The 17,279-nt window shown below is 38.0% G+C and overlaps 2 protein-coding genes and 1 long non-coding RNA gene across 3 annotated transcripts; all 3 read left to right on the forward strand.

Annotated features, from left to right (window-relative positions):
- The first annotated feature begins 5,988 nt into the window (after positions 1-5,988).
- Positions 5,989-7,746, forward strand: LOC147791379 (uncharacterized). Its single transcript, XR_015422321.1, has 3 exons — positions 5,989-6,614; positions 6,733-6,790; positions 7,574-7,746. It is a non-coding gene; the product is annotated as an uncharacterized LOC147791379 (long non-coding RNA).
- Positions 7,747-10,712: 2,966 nt separating this feature from the next.
- On the forward strand, positions 10,713-12,086 carry LOC111786815 (uncharacterized). The gene is made up of 2 exons (XM_023667035.2): positions 10,713-11,140; positions 11,505-12,086. The coding sequence occupies exons 1-2, from the start codon at positions 10,761-10,763 to the stop codon at positions 11,968-11,970; spliced, it is 846 nt and encodes a 281-aa protein (XP_023522803.2). The 5' UTR covers positions 10,713-10,760; the 3' UTR covers positions 11,971-12,086.
- Positions 12,087-13,890: 1,804 nt separating this feature from the next.
- On the forward strand, positions 13,891-16,032 carry LOC111799644 (uncharacterized). Its single transcript, XM_023683067.2, has 2 exons — positions 13,891-14,433; positions 15,510-16,032. The coding sequence occupies exons 1-2, from the start codon at positions 13,939-13,941 to the stop codon at positions 15,927-15,929; spliced, it is 915 nt and encodes a 304-aa protein (XP_023538835.2). The 5' UTR covers positions 13,891-13,938; the 3' UTR covers positions 15,930-16,032.
- The last annotated feature ends 1,247 nt before the right edge of the window (positions 16,033-17,279 follow it).

The following is a 17,279-nucleotide window of genomic DNA, read 5'->3' on the forward strand; positions in this document are numbered from 1 at the left end:
TGCTATAGTCTTTAATTTCTTAATTTCTATATTCTTTTATAATTCATTTAAATTTATTATATTCCTTTTCGGATATTGAATATTGTATAAATATATAACATTCCAAGACTTTACTCCGGCAAAAACTCTCATGTTTTATAAAGTTTAACACATGAACTATTGTAAATTAGAGAAATAGTTTTGCAGAAGTTCAAACATAAAAGTGATGTCATAGGTTCATATAGGTTGACTTCAATTTGAAATGACAGAATCAAACTTTCACTAAGGATAAATTGATAACATTGACCTAAGCTAATCAAGTAAGTGACCTTACTGTTGAAAAAGTCGTCTGGTACTTATACGAGCCCATCTAGTAGGTCCATGTGTGGAGAAATACTGTGACAGTTTTAAGATATGTCTCAATCATGTTATGTGTGTGATTGCATTATTGACCCTAACAATAGGGTGACTTACTGTCATAAAATACTCAAGTCACGTGTTATTTTTATATTTTTCAGATAAAAGGTAAAACTCCCAAATGACGGTGAACACCGGAGAGGCTAAGGAAGTCAAGATAGATCATATGATAGTGCACTAACATTAAATTTAATTAGTAATTGATAGGTGTTTAATTCCAATTTATTTTATGTTAAAAATTATGTTATCTTTATTTATGTTTTGAACTGAGAATTCGATATGTGTTTACACCATGCATGTTGCAACGTTACTAATTTAGGGTAAGAAAAATTAGGGGCGTTAGACCTAGAGTTGCACTCTTATGCACCATATAATAAGTTGTGTCTATGTATATAATCATAATTATAAGCCGATTCATACCATTTTGCATGAATTCAATCGTTCATGATTTGATCGTAATTACAACTGAGTCATAAGTTCGATTTACCACTATATTTATATCTTATACTTTAAATACAACTAATCATTCAATGAACAATTTGTTTATGATCCAACCATCTCTCAGTGTCATCTTTTCAAGAGACAACCTATACACAATCGTTTTATTAAATTTTCAACCTATGACAACATGTCGTCTCTCGAAGAAACGACATGCTACCATGTGATAGAGGATGTCATCTCGAACTCCATTCAACAACTTAAAATTATAATATCTAAATAAAAAGTTTAAAACTTATTATAAGTTTAAAACTCCATTCAGATCTGTTGAAGGCGCTGTCGAATATGTACGAAAAACCGTCGGCTATGAACAAGGTGTATTTGATGCGGAGATTGTTCAATCTACAGATGTCTGAAGGTGGATCTGTTGTTGATCATATAAATGAATTCAATATTATCGTAAGTCAACTGAGTTCGGTGGAAATTAATTTCGAAGATGAAATTAAAGCATTGATTTTGATGTCATCTTTACCCAAGTTGTGGATACTGTTGTTGTCGCAATCAGCAGTTCCCGAGGATCTGATAAATTGAAGTTTGAAGAAATTAGAAATTCATCTGGTAGTTCTCTCAGTCTTGACCAACGGGGAAGAAGTAAATCGAAGGGCCCAAACAAAGGGCGATCAAAATCAAAGATCCGAGAAAAATTCCAAATAGCCAAACGTAACTTGTTGAAATTGTGGAGAAAAAGGTCACTTTCGGACATGTTGTACAAGACCAAAGAGGAAGCATAATCACAAATCTGGAGATGATGATGATTCTATAAATTCAGCAGAAGACATTGGGGATGCTCTAGTCCTCAGCGTGGACAATTCGATTGAATCCTAGATTTTGGATTCAGATGCATCTTTTCATTCTTCTTCAAATAAAGAGTTGTTCCGGAATTTCAAGTCTGAAAATTTCGAGAAGGGTATCTTGCCAACAACAAAGATTTGGAGATTAAAGGAAAAGGGGATGTTTGCATAAAAACTTCGACAGGAAATCAATGGACATTAAAAGATGTCAGATATATTCCTTGTCTCAAGAAGAACCTGATCTCTATTGGTCAGTTGGACAGCATAGGTTATGCAACAAAGTTAGGGAAGAGTTCGTAGAAGATTATGAAGGGTGCTACGGTGGTAGCACGTGGCTCAAAATCTAGAACCTTATACACCACTGCAGGGTGTATGAACATAGCTGCTGTTGCTCAGAGTGCTTCAAATTCAAGTCTATGGCACAATAGACTTGGACATATGAGCGTGAAAGGAATGAAGACGCTGGCTGCGAAAGGAGTTTTAGAAGGTCTGAAATCTGTTGATGTGGGTCATTGTGAGAACTATGTTATGAGCAAGCAGAAACGAGTTAGTTTCACAAGGACTGCCACAGAATTGAAGAAAGTGCGGTTGGAAATGGAACCAGATGTGGAGCAACGTTCCAAGACCACGAAGCAAGTGGTTGTTGAGCTTGAGTTGCAGGGAAACTCACCTAGTGATGTTGTAGTAGATACTCATGAAACTTCTAAGACCATTACTGATGAACCAGAGGTGAAGCAAGGTTCCAAAACCACGAAGCAAGTGGGAGTTGAGCTTGAGTTGCAGGAAAACTCACCTAGTGATGTTGTAGCAAATACTCATGAAACTCCTGAGACTACTGCTGAGGAACCAGATGTGGAGCAAGGTTCCAAGACCCCGAAGCAAGTGGGAGTTGAGCTTGAGTTGCAAGAAAACTTACCTAGTGATGTTGTAGCAGATACTCATGAAACTTCTAATACTACTACAGAGAAATCAACAGTGGAGCAAGTGACACCTGAACCGGTGTTGAGAAGATCATCCAATACTATCAGAGTACTAGATATGTATGTACCTTCATTACACTATTTGTTGCTGATGAAAGGGAAACACAACCCTTTGAGGAGGCCCTACAGTTAGAGGATACAACCAAGTGGGAGCAAGCCAAGAATGATGGGACGTCTAGGCTTCAAAAATGCGTTGTACAGAGGATGAGTACGTGGCAATAGCTGAAGCTGGAAAGAAGACGATATGGATGACTGACTATCTGGAAGAATTGGGCAAGAAGCAGCACGAAAAGATTCTTTATAGAGATAGTCAGAGTGTCATACAGTTGGTGAGAAACCCGGTCTATCATTTAAAGATAAAACACGGAAGGCGATACTATTCCATTTGCAGGTTAGTGGAAGATGATGATGTGTTTTGAGAAGATAGAGGGTGCAAAGAATCCAGCAAACATGTTGACAAAATGTGTTGATGTTGAAATATTGAGGTTGTGCAAAACCTCAATTGGTATGGTGCAGTGAAGATATTCATGATCATTTGAGAATGAAATTCTTGGTTGACTAGATCCGTCTTCAAGTGGGAGAATTGTTAGGTTATGGAGTCTGCTGCTTATTTATAGCTGAGTCAACGATTATACATAGTAAAGTTATATTTGGTAAATGACATATAAAGTAAATTGTCATAAATAGTAAATAGCTATGTATAGTAAAAAGCTATATCGGGTAAAGCTCTATACGGTAAATAGTTATATATAATAGATGATTATATCTGGTAAAGCTAAATATAGTAAGCTAAACCATATATATCCCCTCGGCAGAGCTTTGAAAATGTACTTTTTGTATTATCTGTATTCTCTCTTAATACATACTTGAAGTCATCAATATAAATTCTTTAGCCAGAGTTCTCCTTGCACTTTCTTTATCTTGTTCTTTGTGTTCATCTAGATCAAGTGTGTGCGTTGTTGTGTGATTCTAACATGCATATCATAGAAGAAGATGAGCTAGCTCTCATGGCTATGATGGGAGACCATATCGATTATGAAAATGATTAAATCATTGATTCAGGATACTCAAACCACATGATTGAATATCAAAGTGGTGTAATGGAAGAGGGGTGACCCTCAGAGAAGAAAGTATTACCAGCCCTTGAGCAAATTGAAGAAATTCTTTTGACGGGAGAGCAAACTGAAGAGATTCTTCGACGGAAGATGGGGGAGCAAACTGTACACATTAGATTAAGTGTTGATGTGCCTGAAGATTCAAGTGACACTAGTGTTGGTGAGCAAGAAGTGTTAGAACTGAATCGCTCTAATACCAATTTGTAGAAATAAGCTAACATTGCTCCGATACCAACCTCGAAATAAAACGCTCGCTCTGAGTCTAACTCGTTTAAATAACTAAAGGAGGTGTCGCAAGGGGAGAGAGATTACACACTAACTCAGACAGTAAATGTTTTTCTTCTCTTTCTTGTTGTTATTTCTCCCTCCACAATTACATTGAATACATGAGGTCTTTTTATAGCATTTCATGAGTTCAAAATTGGGTTTAACTACCCAAAATTTTTCACCCATTTACTTTCCCTTCAATAAATTTCTTTAGTAAATAAGGGAATTTACGAATTAAACAAAAAGAGAGAATCTGGATATTTAAATAAGATTTAAATATCTTAATCAATTATGTGTCAGAAGGATTGGCATTTGAATTAATATTAAATATTAATTAAATAATTTAATTAATCATTTAATGTTACTTTAATTTGAAATTCATTATTCAAATTAATTGTTAAATTAAAATGAAGAAAGTCAAAATGTTGACTTCATTTAATGAAAAAATCGAATTTTGAGGTGTCAAAATTTGGTTTAACCAATCTTGCATGTTTGCCAAATAAACCCCACAAGTTTGAGTGGAATTTTGAGTGTCAAAATTTGGTTAACTCAAACATGCATGCTTGCCACATAATCCCAAACATTTGAGTGGAATTTTAAGTGTCAAAATTTGGTGATCTCAAATTTGCACGAACATGACTTTTTAAATAGAGTGATCATGGTATATGGAAGATCTTCTTCTTCTTGGTGAAAAACCTTGAGAAAAACCTCTCACAAACACCCTCTTCATATATACAAAATCTCTCCCAAGTTTAGTCATTCACCGGATTCCACAATCTCGTTCTAAGACCGGAGGATAGTGGAGAAGACACTAGTAGTGGTTCGAAACCGATTCGCGAGGAAAAAGGAGTTTGAACTACAAAAGGTTAGTATCTAAACTAATTAAGTTTTAATACTTATGAACATGCTAGTTATTTACTATAATGGATGTTCTAAAAGTGCCAAAGATCCAAATTGCTTCCGCATGTGTTATATTAACACCATCAGGGATTGTATCCTTGATCGCGCCTTTGAATACCTCCTCTTCCACGCCAATTTTCTTGACTCGATAGTCTTTTCTCCTGGTAGTTTTCTTCGTGACTATTGCCTTGACCACCCCGACCATTCCAGCGGCTTCCACTGTCTCTACCTCGAAAATTTTGTGAGTAGAGAACTTTCCATCCTTTATTGTTGCCTTCGTCTGAAGTGCTTGATCGAGTGGTTCCTCCTTCTTTTTCTTACGTTGCTCGTGTGCCTCTAGAGAATCGGCAAGCTCATCGGCTGTGAACTTCGTCAGGTTCTTCGATTCCTCTATGGCACAAACAACATTTTCGAAGTTGTCTGTTAATGACCTCAGGATTTTCTCCACAACCTGCGTTTCGGGTAACATTTCTTAGTTCCGATTTAACTGATTCGCCATGATCTGTACACGAGTAGTGTAGTCAGATACATTTTCTGACTCCTTCATCTTCATGCTCTCCAACTCGCCATGCAGAGTCTGGAGACGCACCTGCTTGACTCGGTCGGTTCCTTTGAACACCTTTTCTAAAGTGTCCCACGCTTCTTGTGAAGTAGTTGCCCTTGCAATCTTCTCAAAGCCCGACTCGTCAACAGCTCGGAACAGCATGTATAGTGCTGCCTTATTCTTTGACCGTAATTCCTTTAGAGCCTTATTTTGCACCACCGTGTAACCCGTGGTATCAAACGGTTCTTCGAAACCGTCTTCGACCACCTCCCATGCGTCTTGCGAACCGAGAAGAGCTTTCATTTTGATGCTCCAATTGTAAGGATTCAAAATTTTGTTTTATTTATTTTAGATTTTATGCTAAGATTTTATTTTTGCTGCCAAAACGAGAAGATATTATGCTGCATTTATTGTCGCTGGAAAAGAGATATGATTTCTAGCAAGGAAATTACTACCGTAATAGAAAAGTCATAAAGACCTTTTATATTCTCATATACAACTCTCCTCCTTCCTTGGAAACAACTTTTGCTCTCCAAACGTTTAGGGTTTTCGAGGGTGTCTGAGAGTACGGAAAAATCGAGAGGGTTAGCCAGGAAAAAACGTGTGAGGTGGTTTGCTGGATTTTCTTCGGTGAGTGGCCGGAGGGAGAAGCGACCGAGGCTATTGGTGTTGAATATCGTTGCGCGTCGGTCGGAATAGGCGAGGGGTGTCGTTGCATCGTCGGAATCGGGGTTGTGACGTCATCGTTGGCGGCGCAGCGACGATTAGGGTTTTCGCAAGATTTTGGGTAAGGAAGACGAAGGAAAACGGGTCGGGTTCACGTTTGGCCTCTGGACCAGCCCACGGAACGAGCGTGGGCCCTGTGCGTTTCGGCCCAATGCGGACGCACGCTGCAGCCTTGGTCTTGGCTCCGCACGCGTGCTCTCGGCTCGGCTTGACGTGTACGGCAGCTCGGCTCCGTCAAAACCCGCGGCTCGGCTCCGTCAAATCCCGCAGCTCAGCTTGGCGGCTTAATTGGTCGGCTCGGCAGCTCAGCTTGGTGAATCGGTATCACTATAATATATCGATTCCAAGGTTTTTGGCCGTTCCGAAGCCGTTTCTGCCCTTAGTTTTACCATCCGAGGTCAGTATGGCTCATAAACGTTAAAGACAGATTAGGTCGAGGGTTTATTTGATAAATAGCATGAGGTTTAGCTAGGGTACCTTATGAAAGGTTCTAAATTTTTATGTGGTTATCATAGGACATATTTAACCACTGGGATTAGCTCGTTGTGAGTAACTTCAACCAAGACCATCGAGGTAAGTGACCTTACTGTCGGAGTTAGCTTACTACATGTTGTATGATGGCCCCTGCACGCACCATATTTATGTGATATGATTATGTGATGTATAGATTGTGTTGACAGTAGATTGTGTATATTATGTGATGTATAAACTTGTGTTGACTGTTGACTGTTTATGTTATGTCATGAATGAGATGTTAGTATTATATGCCATGAATATGTTGATTGATGCCATAGATACACGTAGAATTATCGAGTCATGTCATGAGATGTTTATGCAACTGGAATGTTTATGTAATATGCCATGTAATGTAAGTCATGTGAGATGTCATATGATGTAAGAAATGTAAATGCGATGTTAGCACTGCTTATGTAATGCCATGTTAGATATGTTAAGGGACCTCATGCATATATATATGTCACGTGCATCGGTATTCTTCCCCTTTATGATACGAAATAATGAAATACGATATTTATGTTCGCCATGATATCATGCGGGCCCTTTTCTGTTCTGTGGTGTCCGACTACGTGTAACACGTTGTGCCCGACCAAGTCAGGCCCAGGGGGTACGTATAAGAGCCCGCCTGGTGGGTTCATGTACACGTACATGGGCCATGTGTGAAGGAGTACCACACATCCAACCCTACCCGGAATAGAAAAGCGCCCAAGGCTATGAAAAGTTTATGAAAAGTTAGGTCCCGCTCATATGTTGCATGTGTTTGCATTCCTAACTCCAATAGTGGGGTGACTTACTGAGTATTTCATAAAATACTCAAGCCACGTGCTACCTATTTTTCAGGTAAAGGCAAAGCGCCAATGTACGGTTGACGGCAGAGCTGAGGCCACCATGGAAGTTGGAGAAGTTGGAGACGGGATATTTTTAGGAGCTTACTTTTATTAGACTGTTTTAAGTTATAGGATTGAGTATCGTTTTATTTGGATTTATTTTGAATTTAGTATTGAAGGTTTATTTTCGGAGTTTAGGTTTTGTTTTGGATTCATGAATTTTTATGAAAGACTATTTCAAGGTTATTTATGATGAGCTTCCGCTTAATGAGATAAGTATGCATGGGTGACGTCACTAATTAGGCTAAAGAAAATTAGGGGCGTTACACCAATTCTCGTAGTTCGTCTTTGTCAATCGTGGTAGCGGCATTTGTCCCATCATGTTCGCCATCGGCTCTGATACCAATTTGTTAGAACTGAAATCGCTCTGATACCAATTTGTAGAAATAAGCTAAAATTGCTCCGATACCAACCTCGAAATAAAACGCTCGCTCTGAATCTAACTCGTTTAGATAACTAAAGGAGGTGACGCAAGGGGAGAGAGATTACACACTAACTCAGACCGTAAATGTTTTTCTTCTCCTTCTTGTTGTTCTTCTCTGCACAATTACATTGAATACATGAGCCCTTTATAGCATTTCTTGAAGCCAAATTTGGCTTTAACTACCCACGATCTTTCACCCATTTACTTTCCCTTCAGTAAATTTCTCCCCTATTTGCTACCGGAGATAATTATGCCCTCATCATTAAATCGTTTTGACTATATTAAAAAAAAAAAAAACAAAAAACATTTAAGTTTATTTTCCAACAAGAAGTGACTCAACCAAGCGAACCCAGTGAAAATAAAATGACATCTCAACAACTCATACATTCAGAAATACTCCTACAGCCAAATCCAGAGTATGCCAACGCAATAGAAGACAAAGTTAATGAGCCGGAGACATATGAAGAAGCATCACAAAACTCAGCTTTGCAGAAAGCGATGGAGGAAGAAATTACAGCCCTGGAACAAAATGAAACTTAGGAATTAGTGTCAAGACCAAGAGATACCAAACTTATCTCTTGCAAGTGGACTTACGAAATAATGTGTCTCTCGGATGGATCAATCGAAAGATACAAGACTCAACCTGTAGCTCGAGGTTGTCAACAATATGGACTAGACTATGATGAAACGTTTAGTCCAGTGGCGAATATTTTCTTGCATGGAGAGTTGGACCAAGAGATCTACATGAACCAACCAAATGGATTCGAAGATGAAGTTGGAGTCATTAATCAATATATGCGAAGTCTAAAGAAGCCTCATTTGGATGCGGCCTGACAGACCTTGAGATATGTCAAACGATATCACGATACTCGAAGATCAAGCACTGGGTATGTGTTCAAGCTCAGTTCGAGAACAATTTCTTGGTGTAACAAAAGACAACCAGCTGAATCATTGTCAAGTAAAGAAGCAAAGTATATAGCAGCGGCGAGAGCAGCTCAGGAATGTACATGGCTGAAACTTCTGATGAAAGATTGACACCAGAAAGTTGACTATTCGATACCACTTCAATGCGACAACCAATTTATGATTCGTCTAGTAGTAAATTTGATGTTTCATGGTAGAACAAAGCATTTGGAGGTGCACTGTCATTTTATTAGAGACAGTCTTGAAGGAAGAATACGGATGACCAAGTGGTAGACTTGTTTACAAAAAAGCTGAATACTTGCACACATGAGAGCTTTCGTTGTGGTGCAGCGAATGAGGACTAGTGATGAGAGGAGTGTTAAAATATCATCACTGACCCAGGTTAAGCCCAACCATGAGGGACTATATTTATCTTAAAAAAAAACTTATTTAAGATTTTAGGAATAAATTTAGAAAAATAATTTAGGGATTTTAGGAATAAATTTAGGTAAATGATTTAGATATCTATGAACAACGTTAGAAATTTTAGAAATTGATTATCATCCATTTTAAATACCCCTCCCCTTACTTAGTTCATCAACCCAATAAATCCCAAGCAACACAAAGGAGTAGTTTACCAGTGTTTTGTAAATCTCTTCTTTATTGATCTATGCTAGTATTTCCCACAAAGAGTTGTGTTCAACAAAAAAAAAAAAAAACAAAACAAAAAAAATTAACAAATCACAAATCAAATAAAAAAAAAATGATGGAATCAATTGCTAAATTTATTTGTGTATTCCTTTTTTTCTCTATTATGATGGGTCAATATTTTATATGTATCGTCAATTAAAAATCTTGATGTTTGAATTCCTACTTTTACATTGTTAAACTAAAAAGAAAAAAAATCAAATGGTTTAGACATATACACTCGGGATGTCATTAAGATATGATGGTCATGTTGATTGGAAACCTAAATCATGTTGAGATACGATGTTGCATTGAGAGACCTTGACCTCAAATAAAGACAAGGTCAAATCGAATGACTTGGCCTAGTGTAGAGGCAAGTCGGTCGGGTTGCAGATGATTGAACATAGCATGCATAGGCGGTGTGTGTGGCCGAACAAGTTTGGATTGTGCACAAGTTGTGTTTGGTTGGCAAAGACAAACCTCGTCTAAGGTTTGACGAAGCTATATAAGTTCGACGAAAAATGAATACGTAATTTGGGTTCTTCTCATAAGCATGTTAAGATCACGACACTGCACGGTTGAAAATGTACGATTTGAAATGTTGTTAACTTGAAAATAATAATAAAATAATAAATTTGAAAAATGTTATTTTTACTCTTTTATTTGAAGTGAATAACTTGCATGTTGTTTAAAGGATAGAAGATTATTCCTTGTTCCAATTAATGGTGGCCAACTTTAATCCATTCATAAACTTTAAGAACATAATTTTATTCTTATTATTCTTATTTTATTTCCATTTTTTATTCACCATTATTCATCATATTTCTCAAATTAAAAAAAAAAAAAAAAAAAACGAAAATGAATTTTTTTAAAGATTAAATTTGTAGTTTAAGGAAAAAGAAAATAATTGAATACAAAATTAATAAATAGGATTATTTCAGATTCTTTTCTTCATATTATAATGAAGGAAGTTATTGAGATTATGATTATTATTTTTTTAAAGAATAATTTGATCTTGTATTATAATTTTAAAAGTTCCCACAATATAAATAAATTAGAAAGACAAGGCTTTTCATTATATTTCATATTTTATTTGGATTTTCATTTTGTTAGCTACCAAAACACTATGTCAAATCTTCCTCCCTTTGGCCGTTCACGACAACGTCCTTCGCGGGGGAGGATGCTTAAGTATAAGCCATCGCCGGAGCCGGCTTCTCCTTTGAAATCATCCCCCACCTGGCTTCCTTCTCCTGCCAAGAAACCCACGTCACCCATTCCGTCGCCAAAATATGGATCTTCCGTCACACGTCTGCCCAGCCCGCCGCCGCCGAAGGACCAACTATCGCCTCCGCTTTCGCCTGCAAACAAATATCCCCACAGGTGGATAGCCCAAACATCCCCACTTCAGTCGCCGTCAAGGTCGCTGCCAACATCGCCGCCGCCGCCACCTCTCACTCTACCGCCTACCCAGCTCACCGCCGTTAATGGAACTACCACTCAACCCAGGTATTAAATTGTTGGATGATGGAAGTCCACATCGACTAATTTAGGGAATGATCATGCCTTTATAAATGAGGAATACTAACTCCATTGGTATGAGGCCTTTTGGGGACCCAAAGCAAAGGCATGAGAGCTTATGCTCAAAGTGGACAATATCATACCATTGTGGAGAGTCGTGTTCGTCTAACATAAATTACCTAAAAAAGTTTAAGCTTAATTAATTTTAGTTTAGTAAATTTAATAGTTTTCAAATACTCAAACCAATTTATGTTTTATTATGAGTGCTAATATCTGATATTAGAGCAATAAATTGATACAAGATATTTGATTTATCTGAAAAAAAAATATTTATTTATACGATCAATAATAGAATTCAGCCTAGCATTGTGTACAACAAGGCCGTTGAGAAGCAGGTGAAGTCTGATCGGCCATCGGAGTATGGCTCGGGAAAGCCACACGAAAAGCAGAAGGCAGCGGAGTCTATAAACCTCGCCGGACATAACGTGGGTGCAGTCATGGAAATAGATAAGTCATCGGTTGGCCACCGTTTGGGCGGAGAAACCGTAAGAAAGAACGAAACAGAAGGCGGCGACGTCGGCCGGGATGGAAATGAGGAGAAGAAAAAGGAGGAGAAGAAAAAGAAGGAAAAGAAGGAAAAGAAAGAGAAGAAAGTGCCGATGACTGCATTTATGAATAGCAATTTTCAGAGTGTAAACAATTCGGTTCTGTACGACTCGTCGTGTAGCCACCGTGATCCCGGCCTGCATCTTAAGTTTGCCGATGCGGCGGACGGCGACGGAGCCGCTGTTGATGGGCGTAAGAGTTACAAGGCATAGAGATAATGGCTGGTGAAGTACTTAACTATAAGAAATAAGCCATTTACTTGGACTCTTATTTAAGGTTATAATCGATATGAATAAAAATATATGACACAAGTTCAATATTTATTTCATCTTTTAATGCTATAGTCTATAATTTCTTAATTTCTATATTCTTTTATATTTCGTTTATTATATTCCGTATAAATATATATAAACATTCTAAGACTTTACTCATGCAAAAACTCTCGTGTTTTATGAAGTTTACCACATTAAGGATAAATTAGAGAAATAGTTTTGAAGAAGTTTGAAGATAAAACCAATGTCATGGGCTCATATAGGTTGACTTGAATTTCAACGGACATAATCAAACTTTCATTAAGGATAAATTGATGACACTGACCTAAGTTAATCAGGTAAGTGATCTTACCGTTAAAAAGGCCATTTGGTACATATACGAGACCGTCTGGTGGGTCCATGTGCGCGTATGTGAGCCGTGTGTGGAGAAGTACTAGACATTCAATCCTGCCTGGAACTAAAAAAAGTCCAAGGTCATATGACAGTTTTAAGATATGTTTCAATCATGTTATGTGTGTGATTGCATTGCTAACCCCAACAATGGGTTAACTTACTGAGTATTTCATAAAATACTCAAGTCACGTACTACCCTTATATTTTTCAGGTGAAGGTAAAACTCCCAAATGACGGTGAACACCGGAGAGGCTAAGGAAGTCAAGATAGATCATATGATAGTGCACTAACATTAAATTTAATTAGTAATTGATAGGTGTTTAATTCCAATTTATTTTATGTTAAAAATTATGTTATCTTTATTTATGTTTTGAACTGAGAATTCGATATGTGTTTACACCATGCATGTTGCAACGTTACTAATTTAGGGTAAGAAAAATTAGGGGCGTTAGACCTAGAGTTGCACTTTTGTGTCTATGTATATAATCATAATTATAAGCCGATTCATACCATTTTGCATGAATTCAATCATTCATGAATTGTTCGTAATTACAACTGAGTCATAAGTTTGATTTACCACTATATTTATATCTTATACTTTAAATACAACTAATCATTCAATGAACAATTTGTTTATGATCCAACCATCTCTCAGTGTCATCGTTTTATTAAATTTTCAACCTATGACAACATGTCGTCTCTCGAAGAAACGACATGCTACCACGTGATAGAGGATGTCATCTCGAACTCCATTCAACAATTTAAAATTATAATATCTAAATAAAAAGTTTAAAACTTATTATATAATAATTTTTGTCTAATTTTTTCATAAACTAAACATATCAATAACAAATATTTCTTTTGGAATTTTATGATAAATAATCTTAAAAAAAACAAATAAGCTAGTATCTTCATGGCAAAGATTCCTTATATATTCTCTATGTTTCCACCTCTCAAATTTTGATTTCCTTTATTGTAATAAAAAATTTTGATTCTCTATTTCCTTTGAGAGAAAGAAATGAAAATACACGTGCACGGAGCTCATATAATTGGATCCAAACATATGATTTATTATATGAAATGGCAACTCAAATTAGTGGGCAGCGTGGATCAATTCATAAAAGTAATTCTAACAAAAAAAAAAAAATTCTAAACTGATGATGAACACGTTGTATACTTTCATCCGACAAAGTCTAATCATTTATAAACAAAGTCAATCAACGATTCATAATCGTTACTCGAGATTTGTTTAGACAATATTCAGATTTAGGAGCGTGAACGAGAAGGGACAAAAAAGGGAGAAGTTTTGTGAACGTATTTAGATTGCTTGAGAATCCATTAAAATAATTATTCTTTGCTTTTGAAGGGTTTTTTTTTTTGTTAGTAGCTCTTCTTGAATCTGATACTTCTCTTCATCTTCTTCTCCAATTTTTGTTTAACTATAAATACCCACAAAACTCCAAAGCTTTAACCATCTCTTCTTCTCCAATTTTTTAAAAATTTTCAATCTTTGTAATGGCAAATCTTCCTCGTTTTGGTCGAACATGGAACCGTTTCTCTTCCCTGCCCCGCCCTGGCACGGCCCCACGGCTTGATGTTCCGCCGCCGGCTGCCGCATCGGAGCCGGAAGTTTATCCACCGCCTCCGCGCACTGCCAATGTTCTTCAAACTTCTCCTATTAAAGAAAGGTCTCCTCGAATCCCATCTCCGGTTAGGAAATATCCCTCGCCTCCTACTTCTCCCAAATATAGGGCGGCTGCCCCCAGCACTTCGCCCCGCAAGCCACTATCTCCTCCTCCGACGTATAACCGTTACGACGGAGAACGGCGGACCAGTGCTTTAGCTTCTCCTAAAACGTTCAAAACTACCTATACCTCTCCGCCACGATCACCGGCGAAACATAAATATTCCACCTCCACTCTCCAAGCACCACTCTCTCCTCTGGCTCTGCCTAGCTTGGAGAAGAGACATGAACCTGAGCCAATGGTTCGACCCAGGAGCCCCCCGGAGGTTAGTTCAATTATAATTTATATTTAATTTATTTTTATATACATTCTTGTCACTTTTCTTAATAAGAACATAATATAATAATTTAACCTTTTGACTCAAAATTTTATATTTCTTAATTAATAATTGAGCTATACTTTTTTTCTGCCAAGACATTGTACATTCTACTTTCTCAATTAATTAATATATATATATACATAATATATATGTATATGCATATAAAAAATGTAAGAGTCTAGTTCTTTTCGATCTTACAATCCACCTTCTTTGTGATCCAGTGTTCTCACTAACTCTCGTTCACTTTTCTAATTGATGTGGGACCCTCCCAATCTATCCCCTTCGAGGCTCAACGTCCTTGTTGGCACACTGCCTCGTGTCTACCCCATTCCAATCGATGTGGGACTCCTCCCAATCCACCCCTTTCAAGGTCCAGTGTCTTTGCTGGCACATTGTCTTATGTCCAACCCCTTTTGAGTTTAGGGTCCTCGTTGACACATCACCAAGAGTGTTTTGTTCTCCTACCTAACCGATGTTGGATCTCACAATCCATTCTCTTTCGGGGCCTAGCATCCTCGTTGGCACTCGTTTCCTTCTCTAATCAATGTGGGACCCTCTTAATCCACCCTCTTCAAGGCCCAACATCCTTGCTGGCACTCGTTCCTTTCTCTAATCGATGTGGGACCATCTCAATCCACCCTCTTCAGGGCCCAGCATCCTCGCTGGCACTCGTTCCCTTCTCTAATCAATGTGGAACCCTCTGAATCCACTCCCTACGGGACCCGGTGTCTTTGCTGGCACACCGCCTCGTGTCAACCCCCCTTCAGGGTTCAGCCTCCTCGCTAGTACATAGCTCGGTATCTGTCTCTGATACCAACTGTAACAGTTCAAACCCACCGCTAGCAGATATTGTCCGCTTTGTACTTTTTATTTCAGGTTTTCCATCAAAGTTTTTAAAACGTGTCTTCTAATGAGAGGTTTCCACACCCTTATAAAAAATGTTTTATTCTCCTTCCTAATAGATGCGGGATCTCACAAAAAAAAAAAACGTCTTAGTGTTATGATGTTATATTCTTAAACAGGTCCAGCAGAAATCCGTGCTTTACCAGAAGACGACTAGCGAGAAGCCTGCAAAAAACGACCACCGAGCATCGGAGTACAGCTCAGGCAAACCCCAGCAGAAGCAAACGCATCAGCAGCAAAGTGATGTTATAAACATCAAAGGAGAGAACGTAGGCGCCGTCATGCACATCACTCAATCATCTGATGCCACAGAAACCCACAAGAAAAAGCCAACCGTAAGCTACAGCAGCGAAAACGAGAAAGATTCAAACAAATCAAGCTCCAACATGCCTGGAAAATCGTTCATGAACAGCAATTTTCAAGGTGTCAACAACTCCATTCTCTACAATTCGTCTTTGAGCCACCGTGATCCAGGCCTGCACCTTGCTTTCACCAAGAAGCCCACCCATGCCGATTCTGTTCATGATTCCAGGCACTGAATGGACCAACCTCATCATTACCACTCTCTTATTTGGTGTCATATGCTAAAATAATTATCAAATAAAGCAACGATATTATAATAATTAAAGCATTTTATATTCATATGGGATGTATTTTCAAATGGTTTTAACCATTTGGAAAAAAAAAAAAAAAAAAAAGTGATTAATAATAAAACCTATTTTCAGATTATTCTATCCATTCAAACCATTATTACATTAATTTTCTCTTTTTTTTTTAGTTTCCTAACCTCCATAACTCCCTGAAACACGTGGGAGTAGAATCTCCGCGTGTTAGACGTTCGGCCCTTGTTTGCTTGTTTTTCGTCCCAATTTCAATACTGACCCTATTATTATGTGAATTAGAACTTATCAAAGAAATTTCAGAATTTTTAGAATCCTCTCCGGCAAGTAATTCGAGCTCAGGAAGGCATGCAACAACCAAGCCATTTGGATTCCCACGAACAGTACTTGTAGGAACTACTTGGAATAAGCATGCATTCCGTCAAATTGATATACCTAGCTAGCGTGCTGAACCTAGTATATTAGTATGAAAGTTATGGAAATGAATTCTTTAAGGAAATCAATGGAATCTAGATATGAACGATTATGAAATCTATTTAGATTGAGATTGTGATAATGTATGTATGCATGAGGAGGAAGGAAAATTTGTGCAATCTGCTCTAGGGGTGAAGATGGACGTTATCTTCCTGTTGAACATGTTTGTTAATATTGCATGAACTGCTGCGTGTTAACTCTAGTGCATGATTGCTTGTATTATCTTTCTTGTTGAATAGGAAGAAACTACGAGCTTAAATTAGGGTGCTTGAGATTAAGTAGGCTGGACAAAACTCTAGAATGGGATACCTCTAGAATACCGTGCATTTAGGCCTGCGAAACGATTACCAGCGGACCCAGACCCTAGTATGCCAGACCACAATAGGTTTGTGAGACCTTGCGCGAGAATTCTAGAGATGAATGAATCCAAGTCTAAGCCACCAAGATCTGCTTAGAAAGAACTAGATGACACCACGGTATCTGTAGACAACTGAGGTAGCTGCAGGACTTGATTAGTGTGGATAGTGTTGCTAGAACCTCCACTTCCCTCTCTGCTCTGATACTGTACCGTCGAGACAGAACCCTGATACTGAGATCATTGAGCTAGGCAGAGCCAAACATGTGACCTATGCCCCAACTTAGTGGTGATAGCTAAGGGGTCTTCTGAAGAATACCCCTTGGATGTAGAAATCCGTCCCTAAGCGGGGGAGCGTGGAACCACGTAGGGTGACTTAATAGTTGACCAACAAACATGGGATCGCAACCCTCGATTTTAGTGGAAGTATGGTCCCGTGG

This window comes from Cucurbita pepo, chromosome 8 (assembly GCF_057944985.1).
Source record: "Cucurbita pepo subsp. pepo isolate OVF chromosome 8, ASM5794498v1, whole genome shotgun sequence".
NCBI classification, from domain to species: domain Eukaryota; kingdom Viridiplantae; phylum Streptophyta; class Magnoliopsida; order Cucurbitales; family Cucurbitaceae; genus Cucurbita; species Cucurbita pepo.